The 16,828-nt window shown below is 39.7% G+C and overlaps 1 protein-coding gene across 2 annotated transcripts in view; it reads right to left on the bottom strand.

Annotated features, from left to right (window-relative positions):
* Positions 1 to 208: 208 nt before the first annotated feature.
* The window catches only part of anapc1 (anaphase promoting complex subunit 1), a 57,855-nt gene continuing 41,235 nt past the window's right edge, over positions 209 to 16,828 (bottom strand). For both annotated transcript variants that reach the window (XM_078272940.1, XM_078272941.1), the window contains exons 44-53: positions 14,152 to 14,238; positions 13,655 to 13,772; positions 9,690 to 9,767; positions 9,382 to 9,449; positions 9,025 to 9,163; positions 7,061 to 7,147; positions 5,555 to 5,650; positions 4,976 to 5,165; positions 2,681 to 2,812; positions 209 to 1,140 (exon numbers count right to left, since the gene is read on the bottom strand). In XM_078272940.1, the coding sequence (XP_078129066.1) occupies positions 998 to 1,140; positions 2,681 to 2,812; positions 4,976 to 5,165; positions 5,555 to 5,650; positions 7,061 to 7,147; positions 9,025 to 9,163; positions 9,382 to 9,449; positions 9,690 to 9,767; positions 13,655 to 13,772; positions 14,152 to 14,238 (1,138 nt within the window). In that variant the 3' untranslated portion in view covers positions 209 to 997. The remainder of the gene's footprint in view (positions 1,141 to 2,680; positions 2,813 to 4,975; positions 5,166 to 5,554; positions 5,651 to 7,060; positions 7,148 to 9,024; positions 9,164 to 9,381; positions 9,450 to 9,689; positions 9,768 to 13,654; positions 13,773 to 14,151; positions 14,239 to 16,828) is intronic.

Here is a 16,828-nt window from a genome sequence, read left to right as displayed (position 1 = left end):
GGACTCCATGCATGCAGGTGACCAGCCCCAAACGCACCCACAGCTCGTTTTGATCCTTGACTCACTTTAAAAGACCTTCATCTTGGCTCTAGGGATGCAAAGCTGGCACCACAACTACATCTTTGTTAAATATACAAGACATGACGGACAACACAGTCAGAAGTCTAATCAGTTTCAGCTAATGAGAGAATACAGCAAAACAAAAAAGGAGAGTACAGTTCTCTTTAATGAGCAGCGAGACCTCAGCTGGTCTTTGTAAGAAACACCCAGGAAATGCACATACTTTCCGAAAGATTTTCTTCAAAGTGGTGCACATACTAAAAGTAAAAACAAAACACGAGAAAACAATTAAGGCAGTTGACGTCCTGATTATCGCAAGAACTGACTGAGCCTTGTGAGGAAATATCAAGACAATAAACCACAATATTAATAATGAGGTGTGCAGGTACTTTTCTATTTTATTGTCTTGCCTCGGGCTTCTCGTCCTCACAACACAGGGGCCTGAATCAAATGAGAGCCCACACAAGCAGCATTGGCGCTGGTACGAGTCCAACCGAGTCCTTTCATTTTGTACTGACCAGTCCTTTCTGTCCATGGTTGGGGGTGATAAAAAGTTGGTACATCAAAAAAGTCCACATACTGGATTTGTTGTACCACAGACATGGCACATGTACTGCATCATTACTGCAGCCTAAACTGTCTTTATGCTGTAAAAATACTAAACAGAAATATTATATTACAAAACTAGTATTAGTTAGTAGGGGGTGAAAAGGAAACAGTCTGTATTTTCCAAACAGTTATTTACAGAGGCAGAGCAGCCACGCTGCAGTGATGCAGTAAGACCTCTTATGGTGACATTTTGTCCCACTTGCTGCACACACCAGTAGGTGTTACAGGTAGAAATTAGTTATCTGTCCTACCTGTGCTCATAGTGGGAACGTAAGGCTATGAGAGGTTACTAGCCAGACTAGTACCAGACTAGTACTGAGCATCAGGATCAAAATGCTTTCAGAGGGAAGCCCAGCAGTGTCTGTGCTCCGGAGGCAGAGCCCAGCAGGACGGGAACCAGCCTCAGCAGGTCTCTGAGAGGGATGCGTAACTCGCTGCTACGCGACAATAAATCCCCAAATGAGCTGCAGCCTGCAGGGAGAGAGAACAGAGCTTCAGACGAGTCAAACATCACTGCCCCAAGAATCATTTTCTTTGGTAGTTTGTAGTTGTTCTGCATGAACAGGATGTTGGGATGGGACTTGGCTTAAAGAGACTCAATTATGTAATTTGATCAATGTAAGTACAGTGGGGGAACACAGACTCAAATGCTTAACTCAAGTAAAATTACAAGTATAACAAATGTAAAAAATACTCCATTACAAAGGTACAGTATTATCAGTGAAATGTACTTAAAGTATCAAAATAAAAAGCACTTGTTTTGCTGGAAGATGTACTGTAACATATATTACATTTTATATGATCTGACTGTTAATACTAATGAAACAATGTGTAAGCATTTTACTGTTGTAGATGCTCAAAGTGGAACTAGCTTGAACTACTAAGATATCGTTAGGTAGTTTTTTCCCGACCCGGGGGGGTCAGGCCCCGTCCAACAGTAACAAGTTCGTCATGAGACGATTAATGTCGTAGGAAAAGAGAAAAAAAATTGGGTTTATTTTTCTGATCTTTTTTTGTGAAATCTTGAATGATTGTAAACATTCATTCAAATGAAACCATCTGAGAAGTTTAGAGAGCAAATTTGTTGAAATTGTGAACATCTGAAACCTGTGAGAAGAAGCCCCTACTAGAAACTGCTTTTTTGTAACGGGTCACAAGCCATATAAGTTTAAAGCAACACTAGAGAACTTTTTGTAACTTAAAATAATGTTTCCAAAATCATTTCAGTGGTTCATCAACTCCTAACAGGGTGAACGGCACTTCTGCATTCGCTTTGCGGCCCTCTATCTGTTAAAACCGCACTATGCAAGTTTGCCAGATCGGGTAGCGGCTCTGTAGTTCAAATGAGAATGGTAATGGACAATTCCGCTTCCAACCTGTAGGGGGACCGAAGAGGGAAATGTTCTCTAGTGTTGCTTTAATCTTCCATTATGCATTGAATTTTACAAGCTAAACGTGTTTTTTAAATAAAAAAATCTTAATCTGAAAAGTAACTACTTACTACAGTTGTCACAAAATAGAGTGCAGTAAAACAAAAAGTAAAAAAAAACAACATTTGGTAACACTTTACTTGAAGGTATCTACATAAGAGTGACATGACACTGTCATGACACATGAACCCTAACCGTAACTCTAACCCTAACTTAATGGCAGAAGCGTTATGTCATGAACTTTTATGACTTGTTTGTTTATGTCATGTCACTCTTATGTAGATACCTTCAAGTAAAGAGTAACCAATACTTTTTTCTTAAATGTAAAAGTAGAAGTATGAAGTAACATGATATGGATACACTCAAGTACCTCAAAACTGCGCATAAATACAGCACTTGAATAAATGTACTTAGTTACTTTCCACCACCGAGTAAGTCGATAGCAGTGAGAGTTTAAAGCTGCACAAGGGAACTATATTCCTGCTGCTGTGTGTATGAACAGTATGCTGTTTGTTTACATGCAAATATAAGTGTGCACAGGTAAAGCTGTCCAATATGGTGAGAACTTGTGTTTTTCCTACTCTCCAGCTGTGTGTGTGTGCTCCTGAGGCAGGGGATGGAGCGGTACACCAGGAAGCAGGCCAACATGATGGACTGGGCGTTTTTAGGGAGGGCCTCGCCCCTCATGTAGGATCGCAACACTGAGCTGTTGTCTAGGAGAAAATACACAAACAAATTTATTTTGTCAGGTGTACCTACAACTTTCATTAAAATAAATCAGGCAACAATTACATTTTTTTTGTACAAGATAAATGTAAAAGCTTGTTTCTGATTAAATGTAAGATAAAGGAAATCAGACAGGATAGTGTTGACAGACTGCAAAATGCAATAAACATGATCAAACATGTTTACTATTACAAGTCAAGTACAGATCATCTGTCTTTCTCCACAGAGGGAAAAAAACACTTGTTTGACATAAGAATCATAATGCCTTAATCTAAATGAATTTATAATTTAAATATGAAACCGAAATGAACTAAAATTAAATATAAAACTAAAACAACCTCAATGCAAAATTAATATTCTGTTCACGACATCATCATTTTTCAAATTCTGTATGGGAAAACTTCCACAAACTGCATTCCTTTCAATAATGTCCGCTGTCTGTATATCACTTTTTCATTAATAGAAAGTCAAACGGCACTGAGTAGAGTAGAGGAGAAGAAACACAAATCCTAAAACAATAACAAAGAAATCTTGAAACAGATTTCATTCGTGGGAAGGTTCCAGAGAACAGCAACATTCCTGACGCTTGAGATCAAGATAGTTTGGTTTTCCTTTGAAACGTGACAGAACCAAGAGGCTTCATGAAACATGACAGTGAAGGCACGTTTCAACTGTTTACATGATAACAGTCTCATTTGACGACTTCACCTGTTTCCCACGCCTCTCATGTATTACTGTAGGTGTGTGTGCATGCGTGTGCAAGTATGTGATGGAATGTGCATTTGTGTGAGTGTATGCAGTCTGTTCAACATTATTGTGCAGGATGTACCCTGAATAGGAAATCGAGCTGAAACACACCCAGCTTGTGAAATACTCAACCAGTGACACTGCTGCTAACCCAAGCCAAATTTAAATTGTTGTCTCATGTACTCAAAGTGAAATGAATTATGTAAAGAACTCATGCTTTCTTAAATCATACCTGCAAACTCAGAAGGGCTGAAAACGGTGACACATTTTTATATATATATATATATATATACATACACATACACACACAGTGCTGCTCAATAAGTATTCATACCCATGCTAAAGTTGACTAAAAAGAGGAATAAAAAAAATCATCTTTTGGAAATTGACCTTAATGCCTTAATTAAAAAAATGATGAAAAATCCAACCTTTTAAGGACGCCAATTTTTTTGTGAATGAATAATGTATTGTAAATAAATAAATGTTCTTCCTTAAAATACAGGGGCCATAATTATACATACCCCTATGTTAAATTCCCATAGAGGCAGGCAGATTTTTATTTTTAAAGGCCAGTTATTTCATGGATCCAGGATACTATGCATCCTGATAATACCTAGAGATTGGCATGGTTTTATTTCAGTTAGCCTAATAGCTGGTTTGATTTGCATTGAGCTGCTAGCTAACTGTAGGCTAACGTTACCTGCTGCCAAGTGTAGTGTTAACTAGCGTGACATGCGGCGATGTTTAGGTTGCCTCTAACGTCTGTTTCGGAGCATCTCAGGCATTTCAGTGGCACCTAAATAAGGCACCGAAATCCGCGTTGCAATTCCGTCCGGTAGATAACCGTATTAGCACCGGGTCCCGCTAATGTCAGGCTTTGTTTATTATCAAGGTACCAGGAAAACAGGAGGACATATTAGAGGACACTAGTTGCTGCTTTGAGCTGACTTTACTGGTTTGGTGTTTATTCTCTCTCTCAAACAACTTGCAGCACTGTCTTTACGCTGCATTTATACCTGATGCAAGGGGTTAATGGGGGTCCTGACATAGATACCTTTTTGGGTTTTAGGTTCTGATTTATAATGGAGTGTAACATTTTACCTGTTAAATCAATCTGCAACACTAATTAGGTGTATGTGGTCAAGTCGTGTCGTTCCTTAATTGAATTCCCCACAGTAACTGTGTTGAATCTGGGTCTATTCCATCAGGTCGCTGTATTTACATTGTTTTATTTACTGTAATGGAAAAGGATGGCAGTGGAAATGGCTCTGCTAGATGTGTGTTAATGAAGAGGTGGAGATTACTGAGCCTTTTTTTAGCACTCACAACCTGTTGTCTTCACTCTATTGATCTGCCTTCTTATTCACTCAGACACTAGCTCCATCCATCCCGCCCCTCCTCACCTTTAAGCCAGCTGTCTAGTGCTACATCCACCATGTTCTTCATGACAGGCAGAAACTCGGAGGTGAGCAGAGCGTTGTGGCGGTTAGCTGGATCCCGCAGCACCCTGCTGTCCCACAACTCCACCACCAAACGCATCTGCCACAAGGGGAAGGTCTGCAGCAGGTCGCCCCGACGCAGAGCACCCACCACCTGAAAGACATCAGCGACGAAACACGTTAACATACCATCACATGGGCAGAATTCATTTTTTATCTTTGCCAGTGACTTTAGGTTTTCATCTGTCAGTGTATCTGTCACTGGATATTTCAAAATGAAGCAAGCCTCTGTGATGAAAATCAATTTTGGGGAAACAAAACTAACTTGAGATGAGTAACCTATCAGATGGAACGCTGCCTTTATTTTATACATTTTTAGAAATGTTTTCATTGTTGTTGCCTGGTAATGTAATTGCACTACAAATACTGAAACATCGACAAGTAAGAGAAGGACTGACAAGTAAAAGGAGGACCAATTCGCACACCTGTGTGTGTGTGTGTGTGTGTGTGTGTGTGTGTGTGTGTGTGTGTGTGTTGTGTTACCTGCTCAACAGCAATATATGTGGGCAGCATCTCTGGACATTCCTGCGTCACACATTCATACAGCATAGCCGAGAACAACACAAGAGTATCATCCCTCTGCAAACACAACACAGACAAACAGGTTAGTGCATACATTAGATAAATTCTCTCTAAAATTACATCAACAGACATTTTGACAAAATATAGATGGCTTCATGACAGCAAATAAATCTCAAACACCGAGCTCATTTAGGTTCGTTTAGCAGCTACAGTTTTAAGTTAGTTTAGTAATTTATTCAACAATTATGCTTTTTCTTGAAGCTTGTTTTGGTACGTTACAGTTTAAATGCTTTATCATGAAACATTTTGCTTTTCCGCACATATCGTGTTAGTCAGACGCAGACCTTATGATGAATTTGCATGAAAGCAGCTGGATTAAGTTTTTTTTTCCTCATTTGTGAGCGAGAGTTCCCATTTCATGAGGTTTTTGGCATTTAAGCGTAAACACTACATATATACCAAGTGTATTTAAGTTTGTATTTGTTTTTTGTGAGGCCTTTATTTGTAACAGGACAGCTTAGATATGAAAGGGGAGAGAGAGGGGGAATGAAAGTCTGGTCAACACTTGTTATTCTTTTACTTTTAATCAATCTCTCCTAAAAGATGCCGTAGTTGCTTGTAGAATCATTTTGCACTCTGTGATGTAAGGTTTTAATTATGGTACACATTTAGTTTATTATAGAAACATTCAGTGTGTTTGCATGCATGTTGCTTGTCAACATGCTGGCCTGAAGAACTGATTCAGGATACACATTAGTAGGGCTGCAGGGTGAATCTAACTATGTTTATTTTGTTTTTGACAAAAACAACAAACACATCTTTGTGTTTTCGCTCCCAAAACCAGTTGGCTGGGAGGAAAGCGCTTGGAGCCGAGTTTTAACAGAGCGGAGTTTCTGTAGTGATAGCCAGACCAACTACACACTCAAAACTAATGTCGAGGAAAGTGTGAATTAGAGCTCAGTTTCCATTTTGGCTCCGATAAAACATTCAACAACCTTTGCGTGATTTTCCATTATTAAAGTCAGAGCACCTCCAGGAGCTAAAAACTCCTTCCTGGTTAATTAATGTTTTTCTAAAGGGGTGTGGGGGGGGGGAGGACTGAAGCCAACCTTATAATAAAATGAATGTGTGAATAAGGCTATCAAGCACATAGCATCTACACTGTAAAATCCCCTGATGCACTCAGACTTGCTGAGAACATTAACCAAACCCCTCCTCCCCAGTGTTTTCTTCTAAAAAAATAAACCTCTAAAGTTTTACAATACAAACTAGTTCTTACGTAGAGATGAGTTGTTGTTGTTATCATTTTTCAGCTTCCCGACAAAAGCCCCAGATCGGAGTCAAAACGGCATTGGCTGGCTCCAGTGCACACGCTTGAGCGCCATGTGTGAACCGTTAAAAATGCGAGAAGGGAGGCTCACTGGTGCCTCACAGACACAGAGGTCACCTACATCCACTTAAACTCACGTGCTTAATTTCTTCAGATGTTTTACAGAAGAACTCGGCAAAGGAGACCAAGGCAGGCTCTGAAGTGTACGTGGAGATGGCTTCAGGCTGCAGAAACACATGAAGAAATTTATTGAATTGAATTTATGAATTACATTTATTTTGTATGGAGAAACAAGGACGAATATAAAAGACAGTCACAGAGGAGTAAGAGGAAATAAAAGGGAAAGGGTTATTTTAGACAATCCAAAGCCAAAGGATGAATGGAAGAAAAGAGTATAATTAGAGAAGGAAGAAAGAAAGGTAAGATGAATGCATAAAAAGAAAAGGATGAAGGAGACAGTGAGGACAAGTGGAGTAAATCATGTTTTTTTTTGTGTTTTCCCCCCCACCCGGACCTGCAGGTGGGTTGACAGCATACACTGAGGCCATCAAGAAACCATTAATAGTCTGTCAACCACACAGTTGCCTGTTGAACCTGCAGTGACAACCTGCCAAGACTGGACACAACCAGCCACTGGGGAGGCGATTCAATTCCTGGTCAATTCAATTCCCCTCACTTCTATTTATATCTGGGTATTGGTGGACTTATTTCTTAAAATGTGTTGGTCTGTTTCAAACCAAAGTTATTAAAGGAAATGTTATTGAAAGCAAAAATCTAAATTAAAACACTATAAACGACATAAACTGCAATATGCAACATGTCAGAACATCTCCAGCAGGAAGTGGTTATAATGAAGCCCCAACTGAGGCTTGACACACAGATGATCATAAATTATATATCACCACCACATCACTCAGCTCTACAAAACCTAAATGGACTTCTAATGATGGAAGTTGGTGTTATTGGGTATTAGGGCTGAAACGATTCCTCGAGTAACTCGAATAACTGATTACTAAAAATCATTGATGTAAAATTCTCTGCCTTGAAGCTTTGTTTAATCAATGTAACTAACACTGTACCGCTTACTGTGTTTCCGCACGGATGATTATTACTATCACACAATGGGCTGACGCTGCTGTGGCCGTGAAGATTGACGTGAATTACAAATGAAGAAAGAGAACAAAAGTAATGAGGGGCTAAGAGAAGAGACAGGCGGAGAAAACGACAGAAAGTTTGGGATAATTTTAAGCTGCAAAAAAAAGTAAAACTTTGCACAGTGTGTCTATTGTAAAATGGAACTAGCTTACCACAATGGTATGGCGCCATTGCTTACATTACAGCATCTTAGCAGAAACCATCCAGTCTACTCATCCATTCCACGGAGCGGACCCGACACAGGGTAACATTAACAAAAAGCTGTCGGTTTGTAGTCTAACCGTTTATCTTAGTTTGCCAGGAATCTTGAAATTTGGACAAATGATTGTAAACTGGCAAAGACAAACCAGTCCCTCTCTCTCTACCAGTGGCACCTGCACATGGCAAATTTTGATGCACGTCGATGACATCATCGAATCTAGCCGCTGATGTCTGCTTTCTTCATTTTTTCTAAACTTAGATTAGCCTTCTGAAAAGGTGTCCCCCTGAACAGTATAGTTGAATAGCCCTGCTGTAAGCTTTGTACAGACACATTTACCTGGGCTTAGCTGTGAACAGCTATTTTGCATATCCAGTGTAAAGAGCCAGAAGCATGAAGAGGAAGAGGGGCGGAAAAGTTGGGACTTAATTACAGAGGTTTACATTTGGGCTGCCAAAAATGTACTTTGGCCAACAAATTTAAGGGCTTTGAGGCCTGTGCAGCCAGTCCTCAAAAACATTAGCGTCTATCCCTGTTATTGTATGCAGTTTAAGCAATAAAAATGTTGCTTTTTCTGAAAAGGAAACCTCTCTTTTGTATATTTACTTTTGCCATTTACTATAAAGCAAAATTATTTCTTATCCGATTACTCGATTAATCAATGGAATAATCGGTAGAATACTCCATTACTAAAATAATCGATAGCTGCAGCCCTACTGGGTATGTGTGACATCTATATGTTTTTACTTCGAAGGCTCTGACTCCAGAGTTGCGGTGGTTGACGGTGGAGGCCAGCAGGCTCTTCCAGCCCTGAGGGTCGTCTTTGTAGGGCAGCTGGCCGGCCCGCAGTTTAACATACAACACCCCATCTCTGGATAGGATGGACCTGAGGGAGATGTAAAGAGAGAGATTGTCCTTTAAGTTAGTCGACCATTGAGTAAATTCATGAGATCAGAGCTTCCCCCTGGATTCAACTTATCAAAATAGTGGCACAAGAAGACAAAGGTGGTCCGGTATCATTTTCACACTGTGTATTTAGTCGTATTATTTGAGTGATTGAACAAGTTACAGATGATGTTTACTGAAATGTCCCTCTATACTGACTTTAGATGCTGTGTTTCTTTGCTGAGGTCTACGGACAGTTCCCAGTATCGTGGACCCTTCACCTTTACCTGCAACCAATAAATAAACTCAAATTAGAAAATAAAAGGATTATGGTATCAGTGTGTGCCTGTTTTATCGACATATTTGGGTGGCATACAAAATTAAAACTGAACATGTTGTGCATTTATCAATACTCTACACCCACATCACTTAGCTAATCCTCAGCAGAGAGGGAGATACACTGAACAGTCTAGTTTCCACTGGATTACAAAGTCCAGAAGTTGTGAAGTGTTGTTCTTAGGCTTTACCCGTTTAAGAAGGTGCAGCTCAGGAAGCATGGTGGGAGCCATCAATTCTACTGTGGTCTCATCATACCACTTTGTCTCCTGAAACAGAAAAAGGTGCCATTACAACACAAGAACATACACAACATACAACTCAATTCTGTTTATTCAAGGGGACAGTGCAAATTAATAAAACACATGATTATACATAGGTTAAAAATGCCAGAATTAGCCAAAAGAGTTTCACACTCTCACAACCTAAAGTTGAACTGTAAGATCTCTAAACACATTACAGCTGCATCGAAGTGTACAGATTTAACATTGCTACATGTGAGCTATGTCATGCATAGCTGTGTCATTGCAGCAATTGTGCATTGTGTAGCAATGACACAGCTTCATCTACTCACATTTAACGTTACCAAGAAGTATTAATACAGAACAGCAGAATGCCAAAAACTGACTCCTGAGAGACGGCACTTCCCAAATGTTAACAGAATTATTTAATTCAAATTCATTTTAATCGTTGTGTTGTCGTCCATTCGACCATGCTTCGTCCTCCCAGCTCAAAAATTAAAACCTTTCTAGGTCTCTTTTTTGACACTTTTGCCGCTCTTATCAATGTTTTTTGCACTTTTTTTGTTGTTGCGTTTAATGCTGCTTTTCACTACCAAGTATAAACACCACTAACACCAACTTATTCCCACTACTTTTACAATTATTTTTGGAATTCATGGTCAATAATAATCTTCATTTATAGGAAATCATATCTAATTCTTGAGTTAAAAAGGCATAAATTATGAATTATTTAGACTAATTTTAAAGGAAGGATAATCACAGAAGCATATATGTCAACGTTCAGTGAGGATATTGTTTCGAAACATTAAAAAATTATTTGAAATGAAAAATGCAATGGAAGTAGAGATCCGATCTTTTGTTGTACTTCGAAGCGCTTTGTATGGAATCATCTGTGTTATTTTTGGGCAATCAAAATGAGGTAGTTAAAAAGAAACCCATGTTTCTGATACAGACATTTAGAAAACGGGTCAAATTAGATCCGAAGAGAAAACAAGGGTTAAGGTGAACTTTCTCTCTGAGTCTTTAGTCTCATTTACACAGAGATTGTAGATCCGCCATTGCGCCGGCTTTTCTTTTTTACACTGAACCAAATGAGATCGGACTTCAGACAGCACGCTGGCATTCCGGGAGAAAAAGAGGCGTGAAGTGTAAACACAACAGTGCCCAGTGTGTGTGTGTGTGTGTGTGTGTATTCCCGCTGTACTGGCTGTCCCTTTTACACAGACGTTGATTCGGCTCTGTTACCACCTCCGCTGCCGGCTTTAGGACAAACAACTCTGCCCCCCCCCCAATTTAACCATCTACATCTCTCTTTTATCCGTTATAAAAAGCACATAAAAAACACCCCAAACATACTTGAGCTGCTTATTCACTTTCCCATACAATAATTTCCAGTTGATCTGGGATTTAAATTTGGAAACTTCCAGTCCAAACCATCTTGCTTCTATAAATCTCTACCACCTACCCTCCCATTGGATGTGCACACTCCTACTTTTCTCAGCGTTTCCCCTTCCATATAAAGGTCACACATTCTGCTTTAGCAGACAGCCACAATGGACTACAGTTTACTGAAAGCTTTAAAGAAGAATTTTAAATGACTACTTGCAAAATCAGTAAGGCTTGAAATCTAAATGCTTAACGACAACAAAGAGTTCTAAAAAAAAAAAAAAAAAGCCACATCTACAGTACTGTATACAGAGCAGCAACAAAACCTCACAGAGGGTGATTTAGGAATTACTGCTCCTGTAATTCAGGAGCTATTTACTGCATCTTTAAATACACAACTACAGTATTGCAACAAAGGCTGTTGAATGTACATGCACATGAAAAAGCTGGGGCACTCCAGAAAGACTGGAGTAAAATAATAGTTGAGTAAATATGGAGCACTGAAAAACATCTACAGTTAGCATCTTATTTTGTGGTTGAACATTATAACAGACGGTTGGGTTTTTTAAAAGTGTCTCTAAAAATGGGCATCAGGACCAGCTGGCAGTGTATGTCTGCTTTCTGCTTCACATTGAAATGGTCGTGACAGAGCGCACATGATCCAAATGACATAACTGTGGCAAAAATGAATGGACACACTGTAGTCTTGTGCCATGTCGGTCACGCAAAATCGGAAGTCTCAACCACTGTGGACTGCATCACAGTGGCTCCTCTCCAGAACTGGAATAACAAAGAGGAACTAGAACTCCTTGTTGGTTTCATTTGAGTGTTTTTGGATTTGAAAAGCTACCGTTTTTTTCAGCAATCCCGACCAGTTTTAACGGAATATTTCTGCAAAAATGTGGATGTTTCTAAAACAAATGATTTGAAAGAGACAGAGCTTCCTCAGATTGAAACCTTTTACCAACACACTTAAAATACAATACTTATCTAAACAGCTTCAGCCTGCAAATGAAATATAGTATTGTTAATATGGACTAATGTAAACATCTAACTCTGTAATCACAGAAGCAAATGGAAATCCTATAAACAATTTCACTTGGTTAAAAATTGGTACTATGTAGTTGCTTTTTTACAGTGGTAGTTTACTAATTCTAACAAATGCTAAACTTCATTCATCTGCTTGTTAGCAGACCACTGGCCTTGGCAGAATGGTGTGAGCAAGTTGCACAAATTACACTTCAAGTGTCTGTACTGTGAGGTTGAGGAAGCCATCCGGCTGACGTGTCTGGTGGACAGGCCCATTTTTGTTGCGTATCTTGATGACCTCAAACCAGCACATATTGTAAATTACAGCTTGTGTTAGCGTGTTCGTGTGAATGTGGTTGCATGTAAAACAGCTTGTCAAGAGGAAGTGCAGCAATGGACAATTAAGTATGTGTGACAGCAATAGATAGATATAGAGAGAGAGAGAGAGATAGAGATAGAGAGATAGAGATAGAGAGAGCGCGAGAGAGAGAGAGAGAGAGAGAGAGAGAGAGAGAGAGAGAGAGAGAGAGAGAGAGAGAGAGAGAGAGAGAGAGCGCGAGAGAGAGAGAGAGAGAGAGAGAGAGAGAGAGAGAGAGAGAGAGAGAGAGAGAGAGAGGAAGGGAGGAAGGGAGGAAGTGCATGCTATCATACAGAAAAACTGTACAAATTGTACTTTGAGTTTTGGGGCATGTTCAACAGATTGAACAGTAAAAGGAGAACACATGGCTAAACTAAGGCAATTAAACTAAGCTTGTGATTTCTAAACCTCCATCTTCAGCCATGGTGAAACAATGATACAATCTGTAGGTAGGAATTACCACTAATCAATTCTCAAATAAAAATGTATTACAGTCCTGGTTGCTTTGTGACGCCATTTTAAAAACAAACTCCGCCTCTACACCTGGCCTATTCAACTGGCAGCCACCTATGCTAAAAAGCAACCTCACAGTGGCCCAACATAATCTGGTATATACAATATATCCTTTATATCGTTTATGATAGATTATCGTAAAGTTTTCTTGCCAGATACGCTCACAGACTATTGCGAGCTGGCCACGGCGCACCCTGTTTGAACGGCCCAATTGCTTAACATGGCTGCCGAAAGGAAGCCAGCACTTCCACCTCTTCTCTGTGTCTGCCCATCCACTATATTTATTAGGAATATCATCTGTTGTTTGTACTGTAATTGTGCTTTTTGAACTAGGTACTTATTTCACTTATTTATCAGTTGTGTCTAAATAGTGTGTGACAGAGACAAGCAGCCACACACAGCCCCAGGTTTTAAATAGGTTGCTGAAAATGTCTGCCCTATCTACATTTCGTGGTTTTAAAATCTGGCCCAATTGAATTTGTAATTGAACAGCCCTGCTCTACACTATAGCAGTGCTGGGACGAGTGGCTTGCTCAAGGGAAGGGAAGCCCATGAGCAATGGGAGCTTCTCCTTCATCCACAGGTTTGTGGCTACCTGTGTCAGCCTGACCAACCTTGATGAACTTACCTTGTAGGTTACCTCTAAAAGGGCATAGCAGGGCTTCAGGGAGTCAACGTCCACAGGGACCAGCAGGCGTGGCTCTGCAGCCAGCACGGCCAGGTGCCGCAGGGCCTGCAGGTGGTAGCTGCAGCAACAAGAGCAACATCAACACACAACTTTTTCTTTCAGTAGACAGATCTAGTATATTGTCTTTAAAAAAAAAAAAAAGACCTGTATGTCTGTCCTGTATTATGAAAGCTCCTCTTTTACCAAACCAACAGAAAAAAGGTTTGGAAAACCTGCTGAATTTACTTGAACTTTTACTTAAAGTTTTTCCATTTATCTAATTTCTATGGAATATGTGGATCATCACATGCGACAAACACCATCCATTCAGCACAAAACATACATACCAAAACAAACTTTCTAAAGCATCTGTATACACTATTTGATCAAGGTCTTTTAATCATAGTGTGTGTGTGTGTGTGTGTGTGTGTGTGTGTGTGTGTGTGTGTCAGTCTCACCGGTTGTCAGTACTGTGAGCAGGGAAGTGTGGGTACAGGGCGCACAGCAGAGCAGCGATGGCTGAATTCGAGGTGCTCAGGGTGTACCTAACAGACAAAATCATCACAAATACTGAAAATACATTCATTCATTGGCAGCCAGCCACCCAGACCCTGGACCACGCACACACACACACTTACAACTCACCACTGAACACAAGCAACAGCAAAGTGTGCACAAAAATTGCTCACTTGCCGTAACAGTCGACAACCAACGCTACCACATTCACCCAGTGATGGTTAAAAAAAAGCATACTTTTACTTTTAAGTATAATAAAAAATAAAATTACAGTGTTTATCATCCAATAAATGCAGGAATGTATTTCTTACTCCCCCTTACAACATAACACAAAGCAAAGCCAATATTGCACATGTTTTGAAAGACGCACTCCAAATAAAACACTTTTTTATAAACCCTCTGCTCTCTGGTAGTAACACCAGGTGAGTGTTGAACTCTATTTAACGTCATCACACGCTACAACAGAGCCTCTTAAAAATAATAGTTGGCAGTGAAGTGTGTGCTTTGACTAATTGAGTAATTATAATAAAGTTGGGTCAGACAATAAAGGCTGCTTGTACATAGAAGGTTACTTGTGAGAGCACTTATTAACGATCAACTGAGGTAAAGGATGCTCTTCAATTAAATGGCTGCTTGGGACATGTTAAGCATGTTTAAACCACACTGATCATTACATTCTTTTCCCACAATTTTACAATTCAAACATCCTAAAATAGAGACCCGTAGTGTGTTAAGGTGAAGAAGTTAAGGCATATTTTAGAGCAAATCCGGTCTAAATTCACCAGTTAAAGTTTCAATGGTTGGAAGAGTGAAAATAAATGAATGAAATAACAGATACTGCTGCCATCTTTGCACTGGCAATATATATGTATTATATAATATAATATAATATTTGGTATAAAATAGCTAGCAAAATTTTGTGAATTTGAATCGGCATTCTTTGCATTTTTTAAAGCAAGTATGTTCTTCCAAACAAACAGAATTTTTGGGTGGTCACTTCATGTATACAAAGAAGTATTCTGCTACACTTTGTCAGCTTGGAAGAACAAAACTTTAACTGAAAATGAACTGTCTGGTAAAATTTTGTGTTTCACCAAAGGTTTTAATTCCTCTAGTGTACTCCAGTGGTTCCCAATCTAAAGGTCGGGATACCCCTAGAGAGACAGAAAATGTATCTGCAGCTATTTTGATAATCAATTATACGCCATTTTAAAAATCCTTCAAATAAAAACATCCTGAAAAGGGGAAAATATTCTTTGGTCGAATTGCCTATAGCCAATAAACAAATGACAAGGGTCGCAAGTAGATATCGATTTGCTTTAAGCCAAAAGGTTGGAAACCACTGCTCTCCTCTCTGGACTGAATATGGTTAAGTACTTACTTCCTGCTTTGAGGGTCCACTGCTGCTACAACAAGATGAGGGAGCCGTTAAAAGGAGGATTCCTGGCAACAACTTTTTCTGACTCACTTTTTTATGCTGTCCTCAGCATTTTCAACTTCTGATAATATGAACTTCCAGGATGTGCAGAAAAAGAACGTGTAGCTGTTTTACTATTACCCATAAAGATGTGTGAAGTTATTGTTTATTTGTCCCTGTGGGGGAAGTTCGTCCTCTGAAGTTGACCCATGCTAACTATTTTAGAAGCAGTGGGCAACATCCAGGTACCATATCCAGTTCTGAGGCCAGTGTTTTGGTCATAGGGCAATGGCAGAAGTATTTATACCAGAGCAGTCACAGGAAACCAATGCAAACATGGGAAGGACATGCAAAGCCCCTGTCAGGCTTTGGTATAAGCTGATATAGACCTACAGTATGCTGTGGTCTGAACGCCATTTGTGACTATGGATGGAAAAACTTAAGTTTCACTTCAGACCTTCCTAAAACAAAAAAAACAAAAACTGAATAAACGGGAAGAAAAAACTAACTGAGACAACAGAAAGAGAGAGTGAGGGAGGAAGACTGAAAAAAAAAAAAGAATGTCAGTGATGATGCGATACCGATGAAATACGTGGAAAGCAAATGTGAATACATTTTTTTCAACGCAAACAGGTGAGAGACTGAATGACAGACGAGCAGAGAGAGAGAATGAAGGAAATACAACAATGACATGGCATGAGTCTGCCCACCAACATGAACTTTAACTTCTGCAGAGCCACGGTAACACACTCATGATAATACACACTACGGTGCATGACATTCAAGCTGAGTCCCTGCAGCTGCGTGGGCTTTCATCTGGCATGTCTAAAACAACACATGATTTGAATAAAATCAAAAGGGTTATCTGATTTCAGCTGTAGGTGGGGAAACATTTGCAACGTGTAATGACAGAGTGGGAGCCGTTGTTTCTCTTAAAAATACACAGGGCAGGGTCAGTGTTTGGAAGAACCTGGTATATATGTGTGTGTGTGTGTGTGTGTGTGTGTGTGTGTGTGTGTGCGTGTGTGTGTGTAAATATCATGTATTATGCACAAGACAGCACTCAAAACAGACCCATAGTATGTGTATGTGGTTGCACCTGCGTCTGTGTCCATTTGAGTCTTGTTGGCATACAGCAATTCAGGTGCCATTTGACTACATGTAGAATATAAATACCTGGTGTCTTCATCAAAGAACCATCA

The sequence above is a fragment of the Sander vitreus genome, chromosome 17 (genome assembly GCF_031162955.1).
Source record: "Sander vitreus isolate 19-12246 chromosome 17, sanVit1, whole genome shotgun sequence".
Classification (NCBI taxonomy): Eukaryota; Metazoa; Chordata; class Actinopteri; order Perciformes; family Percidae; genus Sander; species Sander vitreus.
Note: the sequence above shows the minus strand (reverse complement) of the source record. Positions and strands in the feature narration are given on the sequence as shown.